Consider the following 21,859-nt stretch of genomic DNA (forward strand, 5'->3'; position numbering starts at 1 on the left):
CTGTGGAACCATGCTAGTCAGGAATTTGAATATGTCATGCCGCCGCCTCCCTCGCCTCCGCCATCGCCGCCACCCCCCTCGCCACCGCCTTCGCCACCGCCACCTTCTCCGCCGCCGCCGTCGCCCCCTCCGTCGCCGCCACCGCCCTCGCCGCCGCCGCCTTCCCCCCCACCCCCTTCGCCGCCGCCGCCGTCGCCGCCGCCGCCGTCGCCACCGCCGCCGTCCCCGCCGCCCTCGCCGCCACCTCCAAGCCCCCCGCCGCCATCGCCACCTCCACCAAGCCCTCCGCCGCCATCGCCGCCGCCATCGCCGCCGCCATCGCCGCCGCCGCCGTCGCCTCCACCTCCATCGCCGCCACCGCCGTCGCCACCGCCGCCGTCGCCACCTCCTCCGTCGCCGCCGCCACCCTCGCCGCCGCCACCCTCGCCACCGCCGCCCTCGCCGCCTCCGCCGTCACCACCTCCTCCGTCGCCGCCACCTCCGTCTCCGCCGCCACCCTCGCCGCCTCCGCCCTCACCACCGCCACCGTCGCCGCCGCCGCCGTCGCCGCCGCCTCCGTCACCACCGCCACCCTCGCCTCCTCCACCATCGCCCCCGCCGCCCTCACCCCCGCCCTCGCCGCCGCCACCTTCGCCACCGCCGCCGTCACCTCCGCCTCCTAGCCCGCCGCCACCCTCGCCGCCGCCTCCTAGCCCGCCGCCACCAAGCCCGCCGCCGCCTTCGCCTCCGCCACCGAGCCCTCCACCTCCGTCGCCACCGCCGCCCAGCCCACCACCGCCCTCGCCCCCTCCGTCGCCGCCACCCTCGCCGCCACCGCCCTCGCCGCCGCCGCCCTCGCCAGAGCCGTCGCCGCCGCCCCCGCCCTCGCCAAAGCAGCCCGAGCCGTCGCCGCCGCCGCCCTCGCCGCCGCCGCCCACGCCGCCTCCGCCCACGCCGCCCCCGCCGTCGCCCCCTCCGTCGCCGCCACCCTCGCCGCCACCGCCCTCGCCGCCGCCGCCCTCGCCAGAGCCGTCGCCGCCGCCGCCCTCGTCACCAGAGCCATCCCCGCCGCCCCCACCCTCGCCCTTGTCGCCAGAGCCGTCGCCGCCGCCGCCGCCGCCGCCGCCGCCCACGCCGCCTCCGCCCACGCCGCCCCCGCCGTCGCCCCCTCCGTCGCCGCCACCCTCGCCGCCACCGCCCTCGCCGCCGCCGCCCTCGCCAGAGCCGTCGCCGCCGCCGCCCTCGTCACCAGAGCCATCCCCGCCGCCTCCACCCTCGCCCTTGTCGCCAGAGCCGTCGCCGCCGCCGCCCTCGTCACCAGAGCCATCCCCGCCGCCCCCGCCCTCGCCAGAGCAGCCCGAGCCGTCGCCGCCGCCGCCCTCGCCGCCGCCACCCTCGGCGTCGCCCTCACCGCCGCCACCCTCGGCGTCGCCCTCGCCGCCGCCCCCTGTGGCGCCCCCTGTGAGCCGCCGCCGTAGGCGTCGCTAAAAGTCCGCTGCGCTGTTCTCTTGATGTTTTATATCTCAGCGGGGTGTCTTGTGATTTGTGTTCACTTTGTGCAATGTGCATGCCTACGTTACCAATGTTTTCATTTTAGCATGTGCTGCGTCAGTAAATGAGAATCGGAAATTGTACATACACGGCTGGCCGCACAGTCAGGCAGGCCGCGGCATGGCGCAGTGATAGCCGGCACTTTTGCACGTACCACAACAGCGTGCGCGAGACAGAGGTGTGCCCCTCACACGAGATCGGTGGCCTGGTTGCCTGCGTTGTCGCGCGCAGACGAGGTGTGCGACGAAGCAAACGACCGTGCGGCGTCGGAGATCAGCGGCGGGGCAGCCGACCCGAGGAGCTTCTTGCCGACTGCGCCGAAGCCGAAGGAGAAGGGAAGCGCCACGCCGAGGAGCGCGCCGGCGGTGTTGCCGAGCGTCACGGGCAGCAAGTTGTGGACGAGCGCCTCGGTCCACGACGTGTCCGCCCCGTTGAGGATGCCGAGGGGAAGCAGGAACATGTTTGCGACTGTGGTCGCGGATATGGGGCGCGTGAGGAGCGAGCTCGCGAGGAAGGGCCGAGGGGCGGGGTGTGTGGTGTGTGCTGCCGGTGTGCTCCAGCCCCAGCGCGACGAAGGCCGAGATGGGCAGCCAGATGGCGACAAATTTGCCGGTCGTGTCTTTGGCCTGGAGGGACATGTACGTGGCCATACAGACGAGCCAGTTGCAGAGGACGGCGCGTACGAGGACGACGAGCAGCGGCTCGTGCGTCTTTCCGAAGGCAATCTTTTGAGCGGCGGCCGCCTCGCCGAGCGTGCCGCCGGCAGTCACCAGCGCCGCGAGGAGGATGCTTCCGAGCAGGTTGCCGGCCCACGAGGCTGTGGAGTGTGGGGGCAGAGGGGCGCTGTAAATTGCCCCATCAGGCTCTGGAGAGTGGGGGCAGAGGGGTAATGTGGCGGGAGACCTGGATGGCGTGGGAGAGGCTGGCAGCGGGGCGGGCAGTACACCTCCGAGGTTGCGGACGACCTGAGCGGCGGTGGCCTTCCCCTCCAGCCACGCCATCGGCACGAGGGCCGCGTTGCCCGTATAAAGCTCTGCGCCGGACATCGAGATCATGAATAATCCGAATGGCAGGCCGAATGCGCCGAAAACCATCTTCTGGAGGCCCGGATTGGAGGCGTGGAGGCCGGGGCAAGCGGCGCCGATGGCCACGGCGAGATAGGCGCCGAAGCCGATGTGTGTACCCGCTAAGATGCCGAGGCCGAAGACCTTGCCGGCGGACGCTTGTGCCTTCTTCGATCCGGCGCCGACTGCTGCAGCATAGCCGCCAGCCGGGTCGGAGACGAGAGAGAAGTCGGGAGCGCCAGCAGCGGCGGCTGGAGCGGGCGCAGCGACGAGAGGCGCGGGAGGCGACTTGCTCTCCGGCTCGAGCTCTGCGAGCCCGAGGTACCCAGAGAGACGGCGCATCGAAGAGGCAAATCTCTGGGTACCGTGACATTCCCCCTTTACCGAGATCATCGCGAAAGAAATCAGAAACCCCTTCTCCCTGTCGGTGTGGTGGCGGGCCCCCGTCGTCCCATTCCGATGTCTAAATTTTGCTCGGCGGAGTTCCCGCCCGTTGTCGTTACGAGATCGAGCACACACCACCCCACATGCTGGACGTCGTCCGGGAGGTTTGCGCCACACTCCAGGCGCTGCCAAGCGTGGAGTGCGTCGAGCTGGAGGAGCGCCCAAAGTGCAGCGCAGCGTCCATCGCAGAGTGGGAGCGGTGCGCACGCTCGGCGATCAGGGCGGCACGGGCCAGTCGGCTCACAGCGGCTGGCGACATGCACAATAGGCAGCATTCTCCGCTGCGGCTGCCCAACGACTACAAGGCTAGACGACTAGCTCCCAGAGTGTCCGCCACGCCGCGACGTCCGATCACGTCGGCAGTCGGCGAGCCTGATGCCCGCACCACCCTCCCCGCTCAGGCATTCCTCCTATCCTCAGACGGGCTGCTGCTGCGGTGGAGCGTCCTTCACTGCCGCCAACGACTGCCGATCGGCCACATGTGACCGACGAGATTGTGCCACAGACAGACCCTCTGTCGTCGCCTGTCAAGCTATCCACTCCCCCCAAAGCGTGTGATTTTGATACTCCACCCGCACAGGCACCTCGCTCGGCTGGCGGATCTCAGGCCGGTGCCCGACAGCGCCTTCCTTACCGCCACGGGGGAGAGGTGCGCCCTAGCTCGGTTGATGGGCCGCGCCTTCATCAGCGGCAGCCGACCCGTCGCCCGACTGCTCGCGGCAGGCGGCCGGAGCTGCCGTCAGAGGCGCAACTCCGGGCTGTGGAGCTCGACGCAAGCACCTCATCGGGCCGCGTGTGCTTGCTCTACGCCGGAGGAGAGGGTCGCGCGCAGGTCTGGTTCCAAGACGCCTCTTGCAGCTGGTCCTTCATCGCCAGCTCCTTTGTCGACTACTTCCGGCTGATGGTCCTTCACCGGGGCCTCCCCCGATGGCAGTATCAATACACTGACGCTGGGCTCGACTCGGTGGCGAAAGCGTGGTGGCGCGCGTTCGCTGCGGACCGCTGCGGATCAGACACCGAGAACCGCGCGCAGCAGGTCGAGTACGACGTGAGCCGCCCAGCTCCTTTCTCCTGGTGGCACACTTTTCGACTTTTCGCCCCGCTCACGCACTGTGTGCTCGCCTCTCTTTAGGCGCGAGCCCGCTCACTCAACGAGGTTTCCCAGCCCTGGGACGCACTGACTCTGCAGGCCTCTCCGGTGGGAGCCCGGAGCGGAGGCGGTTCCAAGGGCGGATCTCCCGCGTTTGACCGCGCAGGGGGAGGGGCGCATCCGCGAGCTTGCACCGGGCAAGCGGGCAGCACGCGCGGTCTGATGAACGGAGGCGCCAGCGGTATGGGTTCTTTCAGCAGGCGATGAGAGAGTCTGCTCACACAATCGTAGAAAGAATATTACACACAACTTGCACAACTAGAGGAATCGCTAATACCCGCGCACTTACACACACTGAAGCCAAAAAACCACATCCCTTGCGAGTGGGCCGAGGCTTGGGTCAACTCTACAGTCAGCTCGCCAAGGCTTTCTCGCCCTCTCTGGCGACTCGTGCCTCACGGCGCGATTGGTAGCCGTCACGCTCCTCCAGGTGCACCGTGCATGCGTGGGGAGAGGAGGGGGGAGGGAAGGGGATGAGGTGAGGGGCGCGCAGAGACACAGAGAGGGGTGGAGGGGAGAGATGGAGGCGCCCGGTCCGAGCCGAGCCGAGGCGAGCGGTCAAGGGAAGGCAGGGCTGGGCAAAGCTTGGGGGATGAAGCCAACGTCCCCGGGGTACGGCTGCAGCACCGCGTGCTTGGCTCGGGCTGCCTGCTTCGCCGCCGCCGGAGCGGCAGCCTCCTCCGCCGCCGCCTCGCCGGCGAGCGCAGACAAGTATGGCTTCGGCCGCCGGCGGTGCGCGAGGACGTGGCCGACGCCGTCGAAGCGGTGGAGCGCGACATCCGTCCCCGAGGCCCTCCACCGACCCACCTGCCGCTCGACCACCTCTGGGTCGACCATCGAGTCTGCGCCGCCGAGCAGGACGAGCTTCCTCCTGCCGCAGTCGAGCTCATCCTCGAACTCGGCGAGCCGCTTCTTGTAGCGGTACCCGGTCGACTTCCACGCGAGGTTGATCCCGGTCTCGAACACCCGGCGCGACCCGGGCATGCGCAGGAGCCGCTGCGCCGTCGGCGACGACCCGGCGATGCCGCCCGTAAACGACCAGAGTTGGCCGGGCGTCGGCAGGAAGGGAGTCGAGTCGAAGACGATCTCCGAGTGGCCAAGGCTCTCGCCCTTGCCGCCCTTCATCCAGCAGTAGTACTTGAATACCGCGCCGCTGAAGAGGTGCACGCGATCGAACTCACCGCTCTCGAGCACCTCTGCCGGCGGACCCTCCTTGATCATCTTTCGCCAGGACGGGTACCACATCGAGCGCAGCGCGTCCTTGCGCTCGCACGGTAGCAGCGTGGGCTCATAGCCGAGCTGCGAGTACCTGCGGGAGGCGGTCGCCGAGCGGTTGGATACGCAAGATGCTACGGGTTCGGGGCCCTGTGCGCCGGCGCACATGTCGGCAATCGGCCTCATAGCGCTTGGCGTGCTCCCGAACCAGCCGAGGACGAGCACACGCTTGGCGGCCGTGGACAGTGCTGGCGCGGCGACGACCATCGGCGGGAAGAGGCGCTTGAGGAGCAAGAAGGGTGTCACCCACCCTGATGGCTTTGGAATATTTTTTGCATCTTGGGTTGGTCCCGGGGAACGTGTCATGTGACAAGTCCGAAACAAGGATTCCACAACCCGCCGGGTCTGCCAGCCGAAGAGGAGAGCACTTGGAAAGCGTGGCGGCAGACACGAGGGCCGGCCCGAACTCACCTCCTTTCCTCAGCCATCGTGGCGATTAAGTGGGCTGAGTTTCTTCTTTCTCTCAATCGTGTCACGCGAGCTCGTTTTCTCTTCTCCTTTCGTCGCGACGAGGGTCCTGCGTGTGTGTGTGTGCTCACCACTCGTGTCCTGCTTTTTGCGCACACCTAAGGCACGACCTTTACTCTAGACCCCGGCAGCCAGGCGAGGGCTCCTCGGAGCCTCCGCACCGTATGTTTCTTACACTTGTGCAAGATTGGGCGTCTTCTGCCGCAGTCCCTTTGACGGGAGGCCCGGGTGGGGGCCACCTCGAACCCCCAGCCAGGGTTTCGAGCGGAGGGTGCCCCGGATTCATCTATCCGTTGGGCCCCGGCACCTATTTTAGAACTGATCACTTTGCGCAGCAACCGTCGGCCGCCGCTTTTTAGCTGGACGGCAGTGCGCTGCGCCGTCGCTCTGTCTGTCGTGCACGCTCTCGTGCTTTCGTTGTGACGCGGGAGTAAAGTCGAGAGGCAGCCCTCGAGCCTCGACGAGTCGACCGGCGCCGCGATGCCGGACCTCACCGTCGCCGAGCTCAGCATTCCGGCCGAGCAGAACCCCGATCCCGCAAAACCACTGGTGGTTCCCGTCGACTCATCAGTGGTATCCTCTACCCGGCGCTTCATTCCGTGGTCGGCGGTGGGAAATCCGGCCCTCCTCAATCTGCCCCCTCCTCCTCCAGGGATGCAACGGTCGTGGGTCCAGATTCCGCAGTGGGCCGCCATCAGTGCACTGCTCCCGTTCTGTGAGCCCGATCCCGCTGTAGCCAACTACTTTGACAGACTCAGCGTCCTGCGGCTGTCCATCTTGGCCGCGTCGTGGCGCCGCATCCTCGGTGCCTTGTCCGACCTCGGCGTGTTCGGCACAGTGTACGTGGATGAGGTGTCCACGGAGCAGGCGAGCGGCGGCACGGCCTTCCATCAGCTGCAGGAGGTGCGCACCTCCCAGTGGAAGCACAGGATGCTCCCTCCGCATACGCAGCTTTGCGCAGCGCAGCGTACGGGCCACGCCACGCAAAGCCGACCCTCAGTCTGCCCGAGAGGCTGTCGGAGGAAGGCCTGGCAAGCGTGTACTCGCCTCCTCCGCGGCCATGCCCTCCGCCCGGGCGAGCGAGGAGCGGGGACACCACCATTTCTGGAATTGTGTGTCCCCGAAGGAAGGCACCCATCCTTTCCTTTTTTCTCTACAACACTCTCTGTTTTCCTCTCTATTTTTCGGGGAAAACTCCGCTAAAATCATCATTTTTTGGGCTCTGAGCTGAGTCTGAGGCTGTTTTGGGGCCAAAATTAGAAACAAAAGAAAAAATAAGAGGGCTCCCGCGGCGATCAACACGTGCAACTCCTTTTCTAACGCATGCGTGCAGCGGCAGCGCGTGCGCCATGCGCTCGTCGCTCCACTCGCCCAGCAGCCGCCGCTTCGTCTCGTCGGAGACGTGCACGCAGCGCTGCAGCAGCGCCGCCGTCTTGTCCTCGGGCCGCTCCAGGTCCATGACGACGTTCGTCGAGGCGTGGAAGCGCGTCTCCAGGTCGATGGCCGCCTGCTCGGCCGCGGCGAGCTTGCCCTGGTCGACGCACATGCCGCACACCGCGTGCGCCGGGCAGCCGCACTGGCCGCGTTGTGGGCGCACGGTCTTGGCGACCGCCGGCGCTGCGCGCCGGTCGTGCTGCTCACGCTGCCGGCGGCGCTGGTCGCGCGCCTGCCGATCGCGCGTGTTCGCGGCGGCTTCATCTCCTGCTCGTTTCGCTCGCACCCGAGCGGCTGTCGCCAGGCGCTTCAGGTCGGCGGTGCTGCGCGCGCGGCCGTCGGCCAGGCACAGCCACATGTCCTCCTCCTCGGCAGGCTCGCACGGCTTGCCGTCGAACTGCGGCTGGCGCCCGCGACGATGCTTCGCCCAGGCCGGGCACGATGGTGCCGCGACGAGCGGCGTCGAGGCGACGGCCATCGATGGGTCCAGAAGACTTGGAGACACTTCTCGACCAAAAAATCAAAACAATCGAGCACAATTGCGTTACATGGGCATGGCCGGGGTTTCTGCACCGAACGATCTTACTTTCGGTCTATCGAAAGTGTTGATCGATAAACAATTCTTTTTCCACAGCAATGGTCGCTAGCGAGGCGGAGGCTGGCTGGGAAAGGCTCGAGGCCGGCGGCGTCCCGCCCACGATGCGCCACGGCCTGGCCTGCGCCGCGCTCAGGACGCGCGACCGCGCGCTGCTCTACGTGTTTGGTGGCATTGATGCCGCTGCGCGCCTCGGCAGCGGCGGTGCGACGGCCAGCGCCACACCCGCGTGCCCCGCGCCGCGCCGACCGGTCATCCCTCCCCGCGGTTAGGCGCGGGCAGCGCGGACGAGTATCTCGACGATCTGCACGTGCTCGACGCGACGGACGGCGCCATGACGTGGCGCCGGCTCCTTCGCGGCGCTTCCGCCTCGTGGCCGCAGCGGCGTGCCTTCCACACCGCCACCGCCATCGACTCGCGCGCCTTCCTCGTGTTTGGAGGCGCGACGGCGCCTCCAAAGCGGCCGCGCCGCCGCTCGCGCGCCAGCAGCGGCGCGGCGGCGGACGAAGGCAACCCTGTCTCGTACCTCAACGACGTCTGGCAGTTTCGCGGCGAGGACCAGGCCTGGGTGTGCGTCGAGAGCCGCGGCGAGCCGCCGCCGGCGCGCGGCGCGCACGCGGCGGCGCTCGTGAGTGCCCCGCCCCGGCTGCTAGTCCACGGCGGCTGCGGCGAGGGCGGCGCCGTGCTGGACGACCTGTGGCTCCTGTCGGTGCGGCAGAGGCGTGGGCGGTGGGAGGAGCGGGACTGCGGCTCGGCGCACGACGCGTCGGGAACGCGACCCCGTAGGTCGCCACGCCCACGTGGAGCAGGGTGCGCACGGGCGGCGGCGCGGCAGCAGTCCCCTCTCCGCGCTGCTACCACTCCGCCGCCTGCGCCGCCGGGCGCGCGCAGCCGCCCCCTCGCCTCGCCGCTTCCCTGCCGCGTCCCTCCTCCTCCCTGCCCTGCCCCCTCCCCCTCCCGTCCGCGAAGCTTCTCGGAACCTCCCCAGGCGCGTCCTCCTCTTTGGCGGCCGCTCCGACGTGGACGCCGTCTGCGCGCCCGTCATGTTTGCCCTCGACCTCGCCTCGCTCAGCTGGGACGCCGTCCCGCCCGCGCAGCACCAATGCCCGGGAGGAGGCCGCTCGTCGCACTCGGCCGTGTCGCACGGCCCGGCTGCCCTCGCCTTGCGGCTGCCCCCCAGCCAAGCTCTCACCGGAGGCTGCTTGTTTGCCAGGCTCGACCGTCCTCCTCTTCGGCGGGCGGGTCCAAGTGGCACGCCGAGGGAGGGACATGTCCAGGACACGTCCCCACGACGTGTCCGAGCCGCGTCCGTAGGTCGAGAGGCCGGCCGAGGGAGGGACATGTCCAGGACACGTCCCCACGACGTGTCCGAGCCGCGTCCGTAGGTCGAGAGGCCGGCCGAGGGGGGGACATGTCCAGGACACGTCCCCACGACGTGTCCGAGCCGCGTCCGTAGGTCGAGAGGCCGGCCGAGGGAGGGACATGTCCAGGACACGTCCCCACGACGTGTCCGAGCCGCGTCCGTAGGTCGAGAGGCCGGCTGAGGGGGGAGGCGGCTCGCGCGCAACCACCGGCCGGACAGGCGACGACCCCCAACCCCCCCCCCCTTCTCCCCGCCGCCGCATCGCCTCACCATCGCCGCTCGGCTGCCTCCCTCAGCCTGCTGGAGCCCGCCCCCCCCTGCAGGAGGCCTGCTCGCATTCGACGCCGCTCGGCTCGAGTGGCTCCCTCCGCCACCCGCCAACCCCGCCCCGGCGGGAGGCGCGGCCGGCGTCGCTCGCGGGTCGCACGGCGCCGCGCTGCTCGAGCGTCGCTCGCAGGGGCCGGCGCTAGCGGTGGTCGGAGGCTACGCGGGCAGCGGCGTGTGGGCGGACGGCTCCCTCCTGCTGCGGCTCGGGCCCGTGCTGCGGAGGATCGAGGCGCACCCGCACCAGCGGGCCGGCGGGGGAGGCGCGGCGGAGGAGGTGCCGCCCGCCGCGCAGCCTCGGAAGCGGGCCCGCGCGGCGGAGGGCGGCGGTGCGGGCTTGAGCGGTGCGGGCGTGAGCGGTGCGGGCGGAGGTGCGGGCGGACGAGCGACGGCGCCGGCCGACGTCTTCTCCTTCCCGTCGCAGTCCCAGTCGTCGGCGCGCGGCGGCGCGGCGCGGGACGAGGACGGCGGCGGCGGCAGCGTCGGTGGTGGTGGCGGCGGCGGTGGAGGTGGCGGCGGTGGCGGTTTTGGCGAGGCGGCGGCGGCGAGGCCGGCGGCGCAGGCGGCGTCGACTCGCCGGCTGGTCTCGACTGCGGGCGAGCGAGGTGGCGGCGATCCGGCGGAGGCGCGGGCGGCGGCGGCAGAGGCGCGTGTGGCGGAGCTCGAGGCGCGCTCTTCGGAGGCGGCGCAGACGGCCGCCGCCGCCGCGGAGGGCGCCGCGGCCGAGGCGAGGCAGCTCAAGGGGCGCGTCGAGGCGGCGGAGGCGGCGGCGGCCGAGGCGGAGGCGCGAGCGATTGCGTCCGCGCGCGCGCAGGGCGAGTGCGAGGCGTCGGAGAGGGAGGTGCGGGCGCAGCTGGCGAGGGCGGAGGCGGCGCGGGCCGAGGCGGAGGAGGCGAGGAAGGCGGAGGCGAGGCGGGCGGGCGAGGCTGCGGAGGCGAGCCGCGCCGCGCGTGCGGACCTTCTAGACCTTCTAGGAACCTTCTAGAACCTTTTTGGCCTTCTAGGCGAGCCGCGCCGCGCGGTCGGATCTCGCGGCAGAGCAGGCAGCGCTGCGGCGGGCGGCCGAGGAGGCGGAGCAGAACAGGAGGACCCTCACAACCCTCTCCGAGAGCCTGGCGGTGCGGGATGCGGCGGCCAAGCGCAACGAGGAGCGGATCGCAGCGCAGGCAAGCCGCCGCCGCCGTTTGGGCCTCGCGCAGCCCCCCCCCTCCCCCCCCCCCCAAACTCCCCCCCCCTCGCCCGCCCGCCCGCCAGGCCGAGGAGCTCGCGACCGCCAAGAGCGGCGCGGCGGCCCTGCGCTCGCAGCTCGACGAGGCGAGGCGCGACGCGGCGGCGCGTGCCGACGCGGCGCGCGAGTCGGCCACGGCGCTCGAGGCGCGCGCTGCCGAGGTTGCGTCCCTCCGCGAGGCACGCGCCGGAGCGGACGCGGCGCTGAGCGGCGCGCGCACCGAGCTTGCCACGGCGCGCAAGCGCGAGGCGGCGCTGTCGACGGAGCTGGAGGCGGCGCGTGCGGCGGCGGCGAGCCACCAGACGGCCGCAGAGGCGCGCAGCCGCGAGGCGCTCGAGCTGCGCCAGCAGCTGCACGCGCAGAAGCAGGCGGTGCGCGCCGCCGAGGGGCGGCTCTCGCGCCTCCCGGGCTCCGCCCGCGCGCTCGCCGAACGGCTCAGCGACCTCTGCGAGCCCATCGAGGCGGCCCTGCACGAGCTCAATGCGGCGCACGCGCCGTCGATCGAGCGCGGCGACGGCTCCCGCGGCACCGGCAGCTTTTGACTTTTTGCGGCTACAATTGTCCTAGAGCGCGCGATGGTCCGCGGCTACAGTGCCTACTATTTATCTCAATTTGATTATAACATCGATCTTGTCCAGTTTTGTACTTACTGATCTCTGCTATTTCCCCCGCATTTTCTACCCAATTACCGGGCTCCGGGGTCTCGGCACGCGCTGGAGTGTGGAGAACAGAGGCTCAGGCGTCAGGGGCCTGACCCTCAGGGGCGGAGGCGCCCGCCCGAGACGCCTTCTTTGCCATGCCGGCGAAGGCTAGACCGCCCTCCCCGCGCATTGCGCGCACTAAACCAATGCGCTCATGCCTCATGCTTGGCGAAAACCAATGCAGCGATGGACATCTCGCTGCAGGCGCTCGCGGGGGCCGTGAGTGGCGGTCCCCACTGGCACTGCTGCCTGCCCCTCTGACTATACTTTTGTCTGTGGTGATGCCTTTCCTTGAGAACGCACACAACGCCTCGTGTGTACTGCCCTGTGTTCCGCGAGCAGTGCGTGTGCCCCGTCGTCCATGCTAGGACGTGTGTGACACTGACTGACTGACCGCAAAAAAATCTCGTCGTACACCTCTGATTCACCCTTGGGGACCCGCTGTGTGCGGGGTGGGCCCCTGCACACAGCTGGGACTCCCAGCGGATCTGACCTAAAGCAGCCCCTCTTCGGTGCCTTGTGTCCCGCGGCCCACACGCCTCCCGAATGCTTGCGGCGCAAGGCTTGCGGCACCGTCGCCGCCGCACTTTTCTGATCAACCACCTCACCCTCCCTTGCGCAGGCCGGTCGGAGGCCGTCTGAGACCTCTGTGCGGACCGCGCGCAGCCCTGAGACCTCTGTGCGCGCTGTCGAGAGCATCTTGGCAGGCATGGCCGACGAGACAGCGGCTGATGAGGCGCGCCTCGCCCGCTCACAACCCACCACCAGACCCATCCCGACCTGCACGCCAGCGGAGAGGCGGCTCGGCGCCCTGCAGCGCCGGGCAGAGCAACCACGCACCCCATCGTGCGGCGGCGCACGCATCGCATAGCGGCCACTCTTCGGATCGCTGGTCGAGCGACCCGGGGGATGCCCCGCGCGCCTGACCCAGGCGCGAAAACGAATCTGCGAGGCGTGGCCGCTCATGCGGCCCGATGGGGAGGAGCGGGGCGGACTACGGGGATCGGCTTCTTACACCGCCCTTCCCTGCAGCGAGCCCCCTCCAACCCACCCGCGCTAGGTCTCGGGGGGCGAAGGGGTCACTCCCGCGAAACTCGTGAACTAGCCGGGGCAGTCGGAGAAGGGGCAACTCCGTGCACTGACGGTCGGCCGTCAGAAAACACGCCTGCGCGTCACACCAATCCTCGCTACCCAACGCGGCGAAAGGATATCCACCTCGTCGCGAAGTGCTGAGAATTCTTTTGCCGAGGTCGCCCTTGCCCTGATCACGGCTCGATGCTGCGGAGAGCGTCGCGGCCGCTCAGCCGCGCGGCCTCTCGCCGTCGGCTATACGCGACCGCGCCGCCGCTCCCGGAGTGGGAGACCCTCGGCTTCAATGCGACGCCGACGGCTCGGATGATCCGGTACAACTGGAGCGCCGAGCGCGGCTGGGACGCGGGTGAGTCCTCGCCCGAGTTCACCGTGACGATCCACGGGCTGTCCAACGTGCTGCACTACGGCCAGGGGCTGTTTGAGGGCCTCAAGGCCTTCCACTGCAAGGACGGCCTCGTGCGCGTCTTCAACTCGCACGCCAACGCCGCACGGCTGCAGAGCGGCGCCGAGCGGCTCGCGATGCCGGTGGTGCCGCCGGAGCTGTTCGACGAGGCGGTGGACCGGTGCATCCGCGACAACGTCGAGTACGTGCCTCCCTACGGCTACGGAGGCGCGATGTACCTCCGCCCCTTCCTCTTCGGCCACGGCGAGAAGCTCGGCCTCGGCGCGGCGCCGCACTACTCGTTCTGCGTGATCGCCTCGCCGGTCGGCGCTTACTACAAGGGCGGGCTCGAGCCGATCGACGCGCTCGTGGTCGAGGGCTTCGACCGCGCCGCCCCGCGCGGCGTCGGCAACATCAAGGCCGCGGGCAACTACGCACCAGACGTGCTTCCATCTATCCTCGCCAAGGAGAAGGGGTGAGGCCTCAGACACTTCCGAGACACTTCCTAGACACGTCCTTCTATCCTCGCCAAGGAGACGGGGCGAGGCCGGCGTCCACCTGGCCGAGGTGTGAAGAGACGCTGCTCACGGCGTGGTGTGGTGCGGACAGGTACCCCGTCTGCCTCTACCTCGACGCGGCGACGCAGACGTACGTCGAGGAGCCTCGCCGCCTCCAACTCCATCACTGCTGACCCTTCTTGGTGGTTGTCACGGTTCTTCTTCTCGTCACCAGGAGTTCTCTACCTCCAACTTCATCGGCGTCACGGCGGAGGGGACAGTCGTCACACCAACCTCGCCCTCCATCCTCCCCTCCTGCACCAAGGGGGTGCGACGAGCCCGCGCGCCCCTACTCCCAGCCGCAAGCTCCAACGCCCCCACCACCACCCCGGCCCCTGCCCGCCCTCGCCAGGTCGTCCTCGAGACGGCTCGCCGCCTCGGCATGCGGGTGGAGGAGCGGCCGGTCAGCTTTGACGAGGTGGGAGGCCTCAAGGAGGCGAGCCGCGCGCCGAGATCCGCCGAGATCGAGATCCGCCGAGACCCGCCGAGATTCAGGTTGGCCGATTCGGATCGCTCGAGCTCCCCCCCCCCCCACCCCCACCCCCCACCCACCCCCCCACCCCTCCCCCGTGCCGCTCCTCGCCGCTCCTCACCGCTCCCCGCCGCCCGCAGGTCGCGGCGTGCGGCACCGCCGTCGTCCTCACGCCCATCTCCTCCGTCACGCGGGGCGGCACGGTGCACAGCTACGCAGGCACGCCCCCCCCTAGACGCGGCAGACAGACCTCACACACGGCCACTCGGAGACGGCTCGCGTTCGGCTGCGCGCGACAGAGTCGACCGGACTCGTCGCCCTTGGACATGCACGGGCCGTTCTGAGCAAAAGGAACCGGGCGGTCTTCCCGCCCCCGGTTGCTAGGATTCACCCCCCAGAGCCCCCCCCCCCCCCCCCGTTCCCCCGCTAGGCTTCGACACGATCGCCACGCTCTACAACGCGATCACGTCGGTGCAGCAGGGCGAGGCGAACGACGCGCTCGGCATCACGCGCGCCGCCGCCGAGTCGTGCGCACGCCCCCCCCCGCCGGACACGTCCAGCGAACCTTCTCGGACCCTTCCTATAGGCGCGTCGTCGCCGAGCGGCCTCACGACCCGCCTTGCCGAGACGCGGAGGCGGCGGCGGCCTGAGGGTGAGGGGCGCTGGTCACGCCGCCGTGACGCCGCCGGCACACGCGGCGCGCTGCCTCGAGAGTACACCGTTTTGGGTATTGCATAGTTGCACCGTCGGCTGGGGGTGGGAGGGTACCCTCTCTCTCTCCGGAGTCACATGAGGGGGGTGGAGATGGTGTGAGGTGCGTTGCCGCATGTGGAGGTTGTCCCTGCGGACCGGTGCACTCACCACACCGTCCCCTCTCTGCGACATTAGTACGAACGAAAGGAGTGTACAGTGCCGAGTACAGAGGGGGGGGCGCCAACAGAGACGGCGCGAGACGGTTTGACTCCCTACCGCCTTGGAGCCGGAACCTTCCGCGTTCCGGTCGTTTATTGCGTCGGCTATGTGTGTGAGGCCTGTCAATGTGCATCGGCTCGGCCGCGTCGGCTACGCCTCGTCGCAGGCGCTGCAGCGCTCGCTCGCCGCGCAGGTGCGCTCCGGCGTGCGCGGGGACACGCTGCTGCTGCTCGAGCATCCGCCCGTCTTCACGCTCGGCCGCGTGCAGCAGTCGGCGGCCAACGTGCTCGCGTCGCCAGAGGAGATTGCGGCGGCGGGGGCGTCGGTGCACCAGTCGGAGCGCGGCGGCAACGTCACTTTCCACGGGCCTGGCCAGCTTGTCGCGTACCCGATTCTCGACCTCGGCCGCTTCCGGAAGTCGGTCCACTGGTACGTCGAGGCGGCCAGGCCCGCGGGCGGCGGCGGCCTCCGTGCGCCACGCTTCTCACCCGCCCCGTCCTTCCGAGTAGGCGCTCGAGGATACGCTCATCGGCACGGCCGGCGCCTTTGGGGTGTCTGCGAGGCGCGGCGGCGAGGGCGAGACGGGCGTTTGGGTGACGGACCGGAAGATTGGCGCGATCGGCGTGTCGGTCTCGCGCTGGGTCACCTCGCACGGCGTCGCGCTCAACGCGGAGACGGACCTCCGCTTCTTCGACATGATTGTGCCGTGCGGGCTGCACCACAACACGAGAGTCACCTCGCTTAGCCGCGAGGTTGGGCGAGGCGTCTCTGTGTCGGAGGCGGCGCCGCCCTTCCTCGACGCGTTCGCGCGCATCTTTGAGTGCGAGCTTGTTGATGCGCCGGAAATGTCGCTCGAGGAGGAGGTTTGCCAGGCGGCGGAGGCGGTGGCCGCGCCGGCGGAGGCGGTGGCCGCGCCGGCGCCGGCGGCGGCTTCCTCTGCACCCTCCTGAGTACCGGCTGAGACGACTGCGGGGGGAGCGATGCGCTCGCGTGTGCGTGTGATTGTGTTGTCGAGGTGTGTGGTTCAAGCTCACGAGCGAAAAGCTAACGTGGTTGTACCACACAGGCGCCACTATATACTCAACAAGTGTGAGGTCGACGAGAGGGGCTCCGGGGACATGGGAACACAAAGTCATGGGTATGGCAAGGGTCGCAAAACGAGAGGCGGGAGGCATGCGGAGGTTCTTGAGGAGCAGGCAACCAGCAACCACGTGTCCGCGCTCAACAACCAACAAGGACGCTGACGGCTAGATTCCTGCTGCAACCCGGCCCGCAACGGCAAGCTCCAGCAGCTTTGGGAATACGGCGTCAGAGCTCAATACGGCGGGCAGCGCGGCAGCGAAGCAGATGACGTGAACAAGGACCACCGTTCTGAGCGTGCCCGGGACCCTTTCGCTGAGCCTGAACTCGTTGCGCTTCTTGGTGGCAGCCTTGAGTTCACGAAACGACATGCCAGGGCGGAGTAGAACATATCGCGTCCAGGCCTCGGACCAGGGCCCGTCCACAGTGCGGCGAAGGTTGCACTCGAGGACCGGCTCATCAAGCAGGCACTGGACGCTGTTGGAATTTAGTGGGTGGTCAGCTGTCGCCGCTGCCTCGACGACGGGCTTGGACCGTGCGGCCGCCTCCTTGGATGTAGCCTTGCCACCGACATTCGTTTGTAGGGCATCGACGGGCACGATTAGTGCGACAAAGGAGAGGAGAGCGAACGCGGGAACCATGTCTTGTTCGCGGGACTGATGGCAAGTGGCCCGCCCCTGGGAGCAAGGCCCGACTGATGGCCCAGGTCTCGTCTGATGGCAAAGAAACCAGAGCAGCACAGCCGCCAGTGGCATTTCTTTCCACCCAAGAAGCCCGTTTGGGGCGGGGCGGGGCGACCGAATATTCATTCTAGCCGCAATGCCTATTAAAAATAATCGGGCAACTCCGCCTCTACGTCAGGGTCCAGCGGCTCATCGCAACGCGCGCTGTCGACATCGCTGGCTGCATCGTCATCGGAGCTCTCGTAGTCAAGGTCTTGCTCTCTCACAGTGAGCCCTAAGCTCACCATGAAGTCCGCGAGCCGGCCCGTTTGTGCCGTTTGCCCCTCGAGCGGGAGCACCCACAAGTGGGGGAGTGTGGGGTCACTGTACTTGATCGAGGTGTAGTGAAGTGCAGGGAAGCGTCGGAGTAGCTGCGTAAGGCAGTTGCCCTGCTCTAGCCTGGCCTCGCTTTCAACGATCGCGATGGATGGCGGCAGCGGCCCGTCCGGGCCCTCGAAATCTTCGCCGCTACCGAGCACGATGGCCCGATCGCTGACCGCGGCGCGTGGACAGGGCGCCGATGGAGCAAGCGACGATGGCGCCGCGGGCTGATGGTGTGCGCAGTGCAGCTCGCCGTCGCGCAGCGGCTGCGCGTGCACGTTCTCGGAGGAGCTCGTCACGGTGCAGCGCGCGCCGGACTGCGTCAGCCCCACGCAGCGCACGCGGTGGTGGTGGCAGTAGGGGCTGCCGCGACGGAGCGGGGCGGCATCGGCATAGCAGCAACCGCTCCACACTCGGCATCGGCCCTTGCCGTGCTTGCGCTGCCCTGCGCACTGCACCCCGGTGAACTTGTCGGGGTGATGGTGGCCGCAGTACCGCTCGCCGCGGCGCAGCGGTGCCGCGACTGCGTACGGGCTATTGCGATGCACCCGGCATCGCTCTGTCCCGCCGCTCTGGCGCGTCATCCCCTCGCATTGCCCCTCCGTTGACCACACGCGCAGCACCACCGCGTCGGTCAGCGCAGGCTGGCCCGGCGGCGGCGGCGGCGGCAGCAGCGCTGGCGGCGCGGCGCCATCTGCGTCCAAGCCACACTCGGGCAGCGGTGCGCTGACGGCCGCGAACGCCGCGGACACCCACGGCTGCGACGGCTGCAGCAGCGCCGAGAGGCTACCACTCTCGCGCCGGCGGCGCTGCTTCACAGCAGTATGGGTGGACGCGGTCTTCTGATAAACGCAGTATGGAAGATACAAAGAGACGGAGGAGCAACGAGCGCCCTGGCGTGAGCCGAAGACACTCCCTCCGTAGACACTGATCACACACGGGTGGGACAGGGTGGGTCACAACAACGAGGCACGAGAGCGTGCACGACAGAGCGACGGCGCAGCGTACCGCCGTCCAGCTAAAAAGCGGCGGCCGACGGTTGCTGCGCAAAGTGATCAGTTCTAAAATAGGTGCCGGGGCCCAACGGATAGATGAATCCGGGGCACCCTCCGCTCGAAACCCTGGCTGGGGGTTCGAGGTGGCCCCCACCCTGGGGCCTCCCATCAAAGGGACTGCGGCAGAAGACGCCCAATCTTGCACAAGTGCAAGAACCATACGTCTTCTGATAAACGCAGTATGGAAGATACAAAGAGACGGAGGAGCAACGAGCGCCCTGGCGTGAGCCGAAGACACTCCCAACTGCGCTCCGTCACCGGTGTCGCGGTCTCCCCCACTGAGGGCGATCTGCGGGGGGGAGTCGCGCCGCCGGCATGTATCTGTGCAACTGTGTTTTGCCTTGTCCCGTTTAGCTCCGCGCCGAAGATCTGCATCCCGTGGGCGTGGGCGAGGAGGAGCGGTTGAGCTGCACAGGCGACGACGGCCAGCACGACGCCGGTAGTCGACATCGCCGCCTGCACGCACCACAGCGGTAGCTCGCCCGCCGCCTGAGGTAGGTCCACTTGCGCGAGCGCGGAGCACGCGGCTGGCGGGGAGGTCGCCGCCTCCGAGTCGCCGCGCGCTGGCCGCCCCTCGCTCGGGCCCGGTCGTGACCTCAGCGCACCGCAACAGGGCGGTCTCGACCGCCGACTCGTGGGGGTCGAACTTGCCCAACGCCGAGTCCTCGGAGTCGCCTGTCGAAGTCATGACTGGCGCCTTCCTCGAGGGCTCGAGCGATTCGTGAAGCTTGCGCAACCCCGCCAGGATCGAAGCGAACGGCTTGCCGTTGGTCAGCGCGTGTTGGTAGGTGGGCAGCCGCGCGTGAAGCTGAGCATCCAGATCAGTCAGGAGCAGGTCCATAGGGCGCCGATCCGTCGGAAAGTAGAGCGAGACGAGCTGCCGGTAGGCTTCATAAACGACCGACGGGGGTGTTGGCCGAGGCAGCGCACGGAGCAGGGAGTCGAGCGTCGGCGCCTTGGCTGCAATAGCGCGCGAGCAACGCTGCTCGGCCACTCGGTCGCGCGCCACGGCGGTCCCGCCCACATACTCGGCGCGAGTCTCAACCTCCGCAGAGTAGTTCTGAAAAGAGTTGGTCCTCAGGCAGGCCGGGAAACTCGAGCGGGTAGTCTTCAGCATGCTGAGCACATGCCGAGAGAGCAGGGCGGGATGCCCATCGCTCGCTCGCGGAGTGATGTGACCAGCGGCGGCGGCGAGCGATGCAGCCCCCACGACGGCGCTCCCCATGGGATCGACGCGCGCCGCCGCCGTGAAGACGGGCCCCAAGCAGCGGGTCATGTCAGACAGGGCTGCGAACGGGACGTCGGCCGTAGGGTCGCAAAGAGCCCCGACCGTCGCGTACTGCAAGAAGTCGACGGCCTTCGCTTCTGCAGATGGCGCTGGTCCCAAGGGCACGATAGCCTCAGAGTACCCCAAATCGCCCCACTGCAGATAGAGCTCGGGCACCGGGATTTGGCGGGAGTGCAGAGCCTGGATGCACACCGTACGGAACGCATCCTCATCCACGTGCACCGTGCTGAAAACGCCGAGGTCGGACAAGGCACCGAGGATGCGGCGCCAAGCCGCGGCCAATACGGCCAGCCGCAAGACGCTGAGCCTGTCAAAGTGGGTGGCCACAGCGGGCTCGGGCTCACTGAAGGGAAGCAGCGCACTGATGGCGACCCACTGCGGAATCTGGACCCACGACGGTTGCATCCCCGGAGGAGGAGGGGGCAGCTGGAGGAGGGCCGGATTGCCCACCACAGACCACGGAATGAAGCGCAGGGTAGAGCCTACCACTGTTGAGTCGACGGGTATCACCAGTGGCTTTGCGGGATCGGGGTGCTGCTCGGCCGGAATGCTGAGCTCGGCGGCAGTGAGGTCTGGCATCGCGGCGCCGGTCGTCTCGTCGAGGGCTACCTCTCGACTCTACTCCCGTGTCACAACAACGAGGCACGAGAGCGTGCACGACAGAGCGACAGCGCAGCGTACCGCCGTCCAGCTAAAAAGCGGCGGCCGACGGTTGCTGCGCAAAGTGATCAGTTCTAAAATAGGTGCCGGGGCCCAACGGATAGATGAATCCGGGGCACCCTCCGCTCGAATCCCTGGCCGGGGGTTCGAGGTGGCCCCCACCCTGCCTGGGGCCTCCCATCAAAGGGACTGCGGCAGAAGACGCCCAATCTTGCACAAGTGCAAGAACCATACATCTTTTTCATCGAAGGCTTTGTATGTATGTAGAAAGATGAACAACAGAAGGCTGTATGTATGTAGAAAGATGAACAACAGTCAGGCTCGGATAAGACACCAACGCTTTGATAAAAAAGGTCGCCGGGTATCTTAGACGAGAGCGGTGAGCACTCGGTGAGCACTCTGCAGCAGCCTCTCTCCTGCCTCTCTTCTCTTGCATGCAATCCGGCCGTCGGCACGCACTGCGGGCGCTGCGCATCGGCGGGCCGGTCCGCGGCGCCGCGACGTTGCTGCACGAGTCCCGCATCCCGACGGACCACTTCCAGGACTCGCTGCCCAAGATGCCGGTCCCGGCGCTGTCGGATACGCTCTCCAAGTTTCTGTACTTTGCGGAGCCGCTCGTGTCGGACGACGAGCACCTGCTCGCGCGGCGCGGCGCGTCTGCCTTTGCCGGCGCAGAGGGTCCGGCGCTGCAGGCCGAGCTGCTCGCGTCGAGCGAGCGGCAGTACACGTCGTACATCTCGGCGCCATGGTTCGACATGTATTTGCGCGACCGCGCGCCGCTGCTGCTCAACTACAACCCGCAGCTCACCTTCGAGGACGAGGCGGCCCGCCCGTCGCAGGCCAACCGCGCGGCGCGGCTGTGCCACGCGGCCGGCCGCTTCCTGCTGACGCTCGAGGCGGGAGAAGCGCTCGATCCGGACGCGGCGCACACGGAGAGGCGATACTTCACACGGAGAGGACCGGTCGACAGGCGGGCGTGCTCGAGCCGGACGTCTTCCACACAAAGCCAAAGGTGTCGCAGACGCCGCTCTGGCGCGAAGCAGTGCGGCTGATGCCGCGAAGCGTCGCATTCTACGGCGCTGCCGCCACGGGAGCGTACGCGCTCGACATGTCGCAGTGCGCACGCCCCCTCCCTCCGCTGGACGCGTGGTTCGCACGCCGGTCGGCGAGGAGGCGCCAATCATTAATTGATTGATTAATTTGCCTGCAGGTACGCGAACCTGTTCCGCTCGACGAGGCTGCCTCGGCCAGAGCTCGACGAGCTCTCGACGTGCAGCGACTCGCGGCACGTGGTCGTGCAGCGGGGAGGAGAGCAGACGCCTCGCCGAGACTCTTCCGTCCACCTCCTTCCTTCCACCTCCTTCCACCACCTCCTTCGACGCCTGCTAGACACTCTCAACGCACGTCCTCGTGCGGAGTGCCGAGGAGCGGAGCGGCGCAGCGCAGAGAGACGCGGCCGGCCAGACGCGCCTTCCCTCTCTCGCCCTCGCCGCCTCACGCCGGCCTCCGGACCCGGTAGGCGCCTTCTGGGCAGTCGACCTCCTCACGCCCGCCGGAGAGCCGGCGCCCCACCCTCGCTGCTGCAGGGGCCCCTCCCACGACCCTTCCGCGAAGCCTCTCGGAACCCTCTCGGAACCTTCCTGCAGGTGCCACCCTCGCAGCTGCAGGGCGCCTTCGAGGCGATCCTGGCTTCGCCCGCCGACGCAAGAGGCGGATCGGCGGGCGTGGGGCACCTCACCTCC

The 21,859-nt window shown here is 68.7% G+C and overlaps 10 protein-coding genes across 10 annotated transcripts; 5 read left to right on the forward strand and 5 right to left on the reverse strand.

The window, feature by feature from the left end:
• Positions 1–36: 36 nt before the first annotated feature.
• On the forward strand, positions 37–1,467 carry EMIHUDRAFT_314476 (hypothetical protein; the record flags this gene model as incomplete). Its single annotated transcript, XM_005783172.1, has 1 exon — positions 37–1,467. One exon carries the CDS (start codon positions 37–39, stop codon positions 1,465–1,467), a length of 1,431 nt encoding a protein of 476 aa, XP_005783229.1.
• Positions 1,468–1,717: 250 nt separating this feature from the next.
• Positions 1,718–2,936, reverse strand: NAR1 (putative formate/nitrite transporter; the record flags this gene model as incomplete). Its single annotated transcript, XM_005783173.1, has 3 exons — positions 1,718–1,998; positions 2,183–2,347; positions 2,477–2,936. 3 exons carry the CDS (start codon positions 2,934–2,936, stop codon positions 1,718–1,720), a joined length of 906 nt encoding a protein of 301 aa, XP_005783230.1.
• Positions 2,937–3,121: 185 nt separating this feature from the next.
• EMIHUDRAFT_232403 (hypothetical protein) lies at positions 3,122–4,351 on the forward strand (the record flags this gene model as incomplete). Its single annotated transcript, XM_005783174.1, has 6 exons — positions 3,122–3,237; positions 3,307–3,364; positions 3,440–3,519; positions 3,619–3,687; positions 3,762–4,086; positions 4,295–4,351. 6 exons carry the CDS (start codon positions 3,122–3,124, stop codon positions 4,349–4,351), a joined length of 705 nt encoding a protein of 234 aa, XP_005783231.1.
• A 61-nt stretch (positions 4,352–4,412) lies between these two features.
• Positions 4,413–5,705, reverse strand: EMIHUDRAFT_456446 (hypothetical protein). The gene is made up of 2 exons (XM_005783175.1): positions 5,570–5,705; positions 4,413–5,497 (listed from the first exon to the last, which is right to left on the reverse strand). Exons 1-2 carry the CDS (start codon positions 5,668–5,670, stop codon positions 4,747–4,749), a joined length of 852 nt encoding a protein of 283 aa, XP_005783232.1. The 5' UTR covers positions 5,671–5,705; the 3' UTR covers positions 4,413–4,746.
• A 1,526-nt stretch (positions 5,706–7,231) lies between these two features.
• Positions 7,232–7,723, reverse strand: EMIHUDRAFT_365202 (Hypothetical protein; the record flags this gene model as incomplete). Its single annotated transcript, XM_005783176.1, has 1 exon — positions 7,232–7,723. A coding segment is annotated over one exon (492 nt), but the record flags the coding sequence as incomplete, so codon positions are not given.
• A 278-nt stretch (positions 7,724–8,001) lies between these two features.
• On the forward strand, positions 8,002–11,417 carry EMIHUDRAFT_113069 (hypothetical protein; the record flags this gene model as incomplete). Its single annotated transcript, XM_005783177.1, has 7 exons — positions 8,002–8,164; positions 8,233–8,770; positions 8,949–9,096; positions 9,346–9,373; positions 9,722–10,488; positions 10,652–10,765; positions 10,902–11,417. The coding sequence occupies 7 exons, from the start codon at positions 8,002–8,004 to the stop codon at positions 11,415–11,417; spliced, it is 2,274 nt and encodes a 757-aa protein (XP_005783234.1).
• A 1,414-nt stretch (positions 11,418–12,831) lies between these two features.
• Positions 12,832–14,998, forward strand: EMIHUDRAFT_429767 (branched-chain amino acid aminotransferase). The gene is made up of 7 exons (XM_005783178.1): positions 12,832–13,525; positions 13,660–13,708; positions 13,783–13,875; positions 13,960–14,043; positions 14,220–14,298; positions 14,510–14,588; positions 14,666–14,998. The coding sequence occupies exons 1-7, from the start codon at positions 12,852–12,854 to the stop codon at positions 14,727–14,729; spliced, it is 1,122 nt and encodes a 373-aa protein (XP_005783235.1). The 5' UTR covers positions 12,832–12,851; the 3' UTR covers positions 14,730–14,998.
• Positions 14,999–15,095: 97 nt separating this feature from the next.
• EMIHUDRAFT_442358 (hypothetical protein) lies at positions 15,096–16,053 on the forward strand (the record flags this gene model as incomplete). The annotated part of the gene is made up of 3 exons (XM_005783179.1): positions 15,096–15,430; positions 15,501–15,893; positions 15,915–16,053. Coding segments are annotated over 3 exons (755 nt in total), but the record flags the coding sequence as incomplete, so codon positions are not given.
• Positions 16,034–16,774, reverse strand: EMIHUDRAFT_442361 (hypothetical protein). Its single transcript, XM_005783180.1, has one exon. The coding sequence runs from the start codon at positions 16,710–16,712 to the stop codon at positions 16,239–16,241; it is 474 nt and encodes a 157-aa protein (XP_005783237.1). The 5' UTR covers positions 16,713–16,774; the 3' UTR covers positions 16,034–16,238.
• Positions 16,775–16,897: 123 nt separating this feature from the next.
• Positions 16,898–20,036, reverse strand: EMIHUDRAFT_113071 (hypothetical protein; the record flags this gene model as incomplete). The annotated part of the gene is made up of 2 exons (XM_005783181.1): positions 16,898–18,041; positions 18,775–20,036. 2 exons carry the CDS (start codon positions 20,034–20,036, stop codon positions 16,898–16,900), a joined length of 2,406 nt encoding a protein of 801 aa, XP_005783238.1.
• Positions 20,037–21,859: the final 1,823 nt, after the last annotated feature.

The sequence above is a fragment of the Emiliania huxleyi genome, assembly GCF_000372725.1.
Source record: "Emiliania huxleyi CCMP1516 chromosome Unknown EMIHUscaffold_181, whole genome shotgun sequence".
In the NCBI taxonomy this organism is placed as follows: domain Eukaryota; phylum Haptophyta; order Isochrysidales; family Noelaerhabdaceae; genus Emiliania; species Emiliania huxleyi.